This window comes from Sapajus apella, unplaced genomic scaffold (genome assembly GCF_009761245.1).
Source record: "Sapajus apella isolate SASKATOON/1434 unplaced genomic scaffold, GSC_monkey_1.0 scaffold51, whole genome shotgun sequence".
Lineage (NCBI taxonomy): Eukaryota > Metazoa > Chordata > Mammalia > Primates > Cebidae > Sapajus > Sapajus apella.
Window position 1 is genome coordinate 58,373 of NW_022436991.1, and position 6,000 is coordinate 64,372.

At 45.1% G+C, this 6,000-nt stretch overlaps 1 protein-coding gene across 5 annotated transcripts in view; it reads right to left on the minus strand.

The window, feature by feature from the left end:
- BFAR (bifunctional apoptosis regulator) overlaps positions 1–6,000 on the minus strand; it is a 47,792-nt gene that overhangs the window by 19,628 nt on the left and 22,164 nt on the right. For 4 of the 5 annotated variants that reach the window (XM_032242712.1, XM_032242713.1, XM_032242710.1 and 1 more), the window contains 2 exons: positions 2,333–2,537; positions 841–1,010 (listed from right to left, as the gene is read on the minus strand). In XM_032242712.1, the coding sequence (XP_032098603.1) occupies positions 841–1,010; positions 2,333–2,537 (375 nt within the window). The remainder of the gene's footprint in view (positions 1–840; positions 1,011–2,332; positions 2,538–6,000) is intronic. The other variant, XM_032242714.1, reaches the window with a different exon arrangement.

Consider the following 6,000-nt stretch of genomic DNA (forward strand, 5'->3'; position numbering starts at 1 on the left):
GGTGGCAGGTGCATCCCAGCTACTCAGGAGGCTGAGGCAGGAGAATCGCTTGAACCTATGAGGTGGAGGTTGCAGTGAGCTGAGATTAGGCCACTGAACTCTCCAGTCTGCGCAACAGAGCTAGACTCCATCTCAAAAAAAACAGAAACGAAGTACTGATACATGCCTTGTCATGGGTAAACTTTGAAAAAAATTATACTAAGTGAAAAGGTCAAACACAAAATACCACATATTGTATGAATCCATTTACATGAAATGTCCAGAATAGGCAAATCCATAGAGAAAGAGAGTAGGACAGTGTTTGCCAGGGCAGGGGGTTGGGGAGAAATGAGGATTAACTAAAGGGTAAAAGCTTTCTTTTAGGGTGCTGAAAATGTTCTAAAACCAGCTGTAGTCATGATTACACATATTTGTGAACACAGTAAAAACCATGGATTGTGTACTGCAAACATGAGAATTTCATGTGGATTACATCTCTCTCTTTTGAGATACAGTCTTGCCCGGTTGCCTAGGCTGGAGTGCAGTGGCATGATCTCGGCTCATTGCAGCTTCTACCTCTTGTGTTCAAGAGACTCTCCTGCCTCAGCCTCCCAAATAGCTGGCATTACAGGCATGTACCACCACGCTCAGCTATTTTTTTTTTTTGTATTTTTAGTAGAGATGAGGTTTCACTGTATTTGTCAGGCTGGTCTCAAACCCCTGACCTCAAATGACCCATCCGCCTCGTCCTCCCAAAGGGCTGGGAATACAGGTGCGAGCCACCATGCCCAACGTGGATTATATATCAATAAAGCTGTTTTCTAAAATGTCCATGGTGTGTCAGAAGACTTTGCTCCTCACCTTCCATTTACTCGTTCAGATAAAAACCTTTCCCTGTAAAGAGAGGTCCAAGGGCCCAGCTGCTCCAGCCAGAGGACAACTTCTTCTGCGGTCCATTTTGACACAGCCTTGTGGACCAGGAGGTCATGTTCAGATTCCTTGCTGCTCCAGTGATAGACGAGCAGGACCACCTGGGGAAAAGTGACAGGGACTTTAAACCATGGAGAGGCAGAGATGCCAGTTTCTAAAGATGTGGCTGGGAGGCAGGGAAAGGAAGAGTCTGAGCTCTTAGGGAATGACTTGGAGTCTGCACACAGAAGCAGGGCAACATCACTGCCACAGAGAATTGGGGAGCACAGCTCTCCTTGGGTACTTCTCTCTGCTGATTGCTCGGCAGTGAGGGTACAGAGGTGAGAACAGGACTCATCTCAGGCGCCTGGGAGCAGCTGGCGCCTTGACTCCATCAACTTGCTCAACATAACTGACTCGTGTCTTTTCTACTGGAAAAACATTTAGATTTTTTATGCATAGAACCTTGAAAGAAAAAAGTCTTCACAATGGAATTTAGTTAACTGGTATGTTCTTAAGATTGTATTACCAAGGAAGGCAGGGCACAATGGCTCATCACTATAATCCCGGCACTTTGGGAGTCCAAGGCAGGTGGATCACTCGAGGTCAGCAGTTCCAGACCAGCCTGACCAACATGGTGAAATCCCATCTCTACTAAAAATACAAAAATTCGCTGGGTGTGGTGACACATGCCTGTAATCCCAGCTACTCGGGAAGCTGAGGCAGGAAAAACGCTTGAACCCAGGAGGTGGAGGCTGCAGTGAGCCAAGATGATGCCACTGAACTCCAGTCTAGGCAACAGGGCAAGAATTCATATAAAAAACAAAACAAAACAAAAAACGGTGGCTCACGCCTGTAATCCCAGCACTTTGGGAGGCCGAGGCGGGCGGATCATGACGTCAGGAGATGGAGACCATCCTGGCCAACACGGTGAAAACTTGTCTCTATTAAAAAAAAAAAAAAAAAGAAAAGAAAAAAAAGAGAAATGATGTAATCCACATAAAATCCACACATTTGAAGTACAGAATCCATGGTTTTTAACATGTTCACAAAAATGTATAATCATCACCAGAGCTGCTTTTAGAACATTTTCATCGCCCTAAGAGAACACTTTTACCTAGATTGCACCATGGCACTCCAGCCTGGGCGACAGAGCAAGACTCTGTCTCAAAAAAAAAAAAAAAAGATTTTATTACCAAGCCAGACTTGGTCTTGAATTCCAGCTCTACCACCTTTCTCCATTTACTAGGTACTATTAAATGATCTACCTGAGTAAGCAACATACCTGAAGAAATCACAGAACCCAGCAGATTTCAATGTATACAGTGAATTACATGCAGTCACATCAATTGTTTAAGCGATTTCAACAGAAATGACTTCAGTGGGAATCAGGGGTTGGGGGGTGAAGTGTGGGGGACACAGAGGAACACAGCGATTGACTTACTGCCACTCCAGTTAAAGCTGTGAGCACACCAGAAAAAAATCCCCCTCCCCTCTGCTGATTCACTCGGCCTGTGTTGGGAGCTAAAGGAATCTGATCGTTTCCATATTTCTGAAAGGCTGCAAGACTTTGGACTATGTTATTATTCTGCTGAATGTCTTCAAGTCTCATCCTAATGGCATCAGGAAATAACTTTTCAATGGCATCCCTATGGAGAATAGAAAAAAAAAGTAAGACAGTTGTTTGTAAAACTGGTAGTCAACATCTAATAACATATAGTTACCCTAGGAGAATTGACAAGAAATGTATTATAGTCCTGTTGGTAAAAGCAAAAAATTAGAAACAATCTACTGGGTTGTTTACTATTACTTTCTCTCTCTCTCTCTCTCTTTTTTTTTTTTTGACAGAGTCTTGCTCTGTTGCCCAGGCTGGAGTGTAGTGGCACAGTCTTGGCCCACTGCAACCTCTGCCTCCTGGGTTCAAGCCATTCTCCTACCTCAGCCTCCTGAGTAGCTGGGATTACAGGCAGCTGACACCACACCTAGTTAATCTTTTGTATTTTTTAGTAGAGATGGGGTTTCACCATGTTGGCCAGGCTAGTCTCGAACTCCTGACTTCATGATCTGCCTACCTCGGCCTCTCAAAGCACTGGGATTACAGGCATGAGCCAATGCACTGGCCAGTTTTTTTGTTGTTTTTTTTTTTGAGACAGAATCTTACTCTGTCGCCCAGGCTGGAGTGCAATGGCCTGATCTTGGCTCACTGGCACACACCACCACACCCAGCTAATTTTTTTTTATTTTCAGTAGAGACAAGGTTTCACCATGGTGCCCAGGCTGGTATCAAACCCCTGAGCTCTGGCAATCTGCCCACCTCAGCCTCCCAAAGTGCTGGGATTTCAGGCATGAGCCACTGCGCCTGGTTTAAAAATACTTTTAAACATACATGTGCCAGGCTGGGTGCGGTGGCTAACACCTATAATCCCAGTACCTTGGGAGGCCAAGGCAGGCGAATCACTTGAGGCCAGGAGTTCAGGACCAGCTGGGCCAACATGACAAAACCCCGTCTCTACTAAAAAATACAAATATTAGCCTGGCGTAATGGAGCATGCCTGTAATCCCAGTTACTGAGGAGGCTGACACATGAGAATCACTTGAAGGAGGTGGAGTTTGCAGTAAGCTGAGATCATGTTTCTACTAAAAATTCAAAAATCAACTGGGCGTGGTGGTGGGCACCTGTAATCCCAGCAACTAGGGAGGCTGAGGTAGGAGAATTGCTTGAACCTGGGAGAAGGAGGCTGTAGTGAACTGGAATTGCACAACTGCACTCAGGCCTGGGCAATAGAATGAGTCTCTGTCTAAAAAAAGAGTATTTTTTAAAATCTGAGGCCAGGTGTGGTGACTCACGCCTGTAATCCCAGCACTGTAAGAGGCTGAGGCAGGAGGATCACTTGAGTTCAGGAAGACCAGCCTAGGCAACATAGTGAGACCTCATCTCTATTAAAAAGTTTTTTTTTTAAAGTATTTTTAAAAATCTGAACAAAAGTACAACTAAGTCATAACTGAAACTACTCTGGGGAAAAACGAAGGAAAGGATTCTAAGATGGGAAAAGGAGGTGTCAAAGGGGTCTTTAGTTTTATTAGTAATTTTCCAGTTTTTTTTTTTTTTTTTGTGTTTTTTTTGGAAAAGGAGTCTCCCTCTGTTGCTAGGCTGGAGAGCCACGGGGCGATCTCAGCTCACTGCAACCTTTGCCTCCCTGGTTCAAGCAGTACTCCTGCATCAGCCTCCTGAGTAGCTGGGATTACAGATATGTGTCACCACACCCCGCTAATTTTTGTATTTTTAGTAGAGACAGGGTTTCACCATGCTGGCAGGATGGTCTTGATCTCCTGACCTCGTGATTCACCTGCCTTCGCCTCCTAAAATGCTGGGATTACAGGCGTGCGCCACCGCGCCCAGCCAATTTTCCACTATTTTTAAAAGAAGGGCCCAGGCCAGGCACGGTGGTTCACGCCTGTAATCCTAGCCCTTTGGAAGGCCAAGATGGACGGATCACTTGAGGTCAGGAGTTTGAGACCAGCCCAGCCAAAATGGTGAAACCCCGTCTCTACTAAAAATCCAAAAATTAGGCCAGGTAAGGTGGCTCATGCCTGTAATCTTAGCACTTTGTGGGGCCAAGGCAGATGGATCACCTGAGGTCGGGAGTTCAAGACCAGCTTGACCAAAATGGAGAAACCCCGTCTCTACTAAAAATACAAAATTGGCCAGGCAGGGCGGCTTATGCCTGCAATCCCAGCACTTTAGAAGGCCGAGGAGGGCGGATCACAAAGTCAGGAGATGGAGACCATCCTGGCCAACATGGTGAAACCTGTCTCTACTAAAATACAAAAATTAGCTGGGTATGGTGGCACGTGCCTGTAGTCCCAGCTACTAGGGAGGCTGAGGCAGGGGAACTGCTTGAACCCAGGAGGTGGAGGTTGCAGTGAGCCAAGACTATGCCACTGCACTCCAGCCTGGCACCTGGCGACAGAGTAAGACTCTGTTTCAAAAAAAAAAAAAAAAATAGCTGGGCGTGGTGGCACATGCCTGCAATCCCAGCTACTTGGGAGGCTGAGGCTGGAGAATCATTTGAACCCAGAAGGCAGAGGCTGCAGTAAGCCGAGACTGCACCATTGCACTCCAGCCTGTGCAACAAGAGCAAAACTTGCCGGGCGCGGTGGCTCACGCCTGTAATCCTAGCACTTTGGGAGGCCGAGGTGGGTGGAACATCTGAGGTCAGGAGTTCAAGATCAGCCTGGCCATCATGGTGAAACCCCATCTTTAAAAAAAAAGAGCAAAACTCAGTCTCAAAAAAAAAAACAAAACAAAAACCAGAAACTAGCTGGGTGTGGTGGTGGGCGCCTGTAATCCCAGCTACTCGGGAGGCTGAAGCAGGAGAATCACTTGAACCTAGGAGGTGAAGGTTGCAATGAGCCAAGATTGCACCATTGGACTCCAGCCTGGGCGACAGAGAGAGGCTTCATCTTAAAGAATATAAACAATGAGAGAGAGAGAAAGGGAGAGAGTGAGTGTGTGTGTGTGTGTGTGTGTGGAGGGGGAGAGAGAGAGAGAGAAAGAGAGAGAGAGAGAGAGCACGCTTATGTTAAATTCAATTTATAAGAAGGGAAGAAAGCAAAATTCAGTAATAAGAGAAAGACTATCAGCTTATAATGTAGGGCTCTTTATTTCAGTTATATACAAAGAACCCTCCTCTAATTTAAGATTAAATTTAACCTTCAGCTAAAGCAAGACTGACAGGTAAGAACAAAGTGTAAACACATCTTTAGTGAAAAGGTTGGGTTCATGGAACTTTCTAATACTCCATTGAAATCAAGAAGGCCACATGCATTGCTAAGACAATAGAAGAGGGGAAGAGGATTTAAGCCTCAGAGACTTAGGTACATTACCAGCCAAGGAAACAGAAAAAAACAACCTATCTGAAAGGTGGCTTTGGCAATGCGATGTTATACATGAGAAATTCTATTAATGCGATAACTGGAACTGAGGTTAAAAATTATGAATATCAGCATCAAATCAGTTATTCACAATTGTATAGTACAGTTATACCATTTGCTTGCTTTCTTTCCTTTTTTTTTTTTTTTTTTTTTTTTTTGAGACAGGGTCTTGCTCTG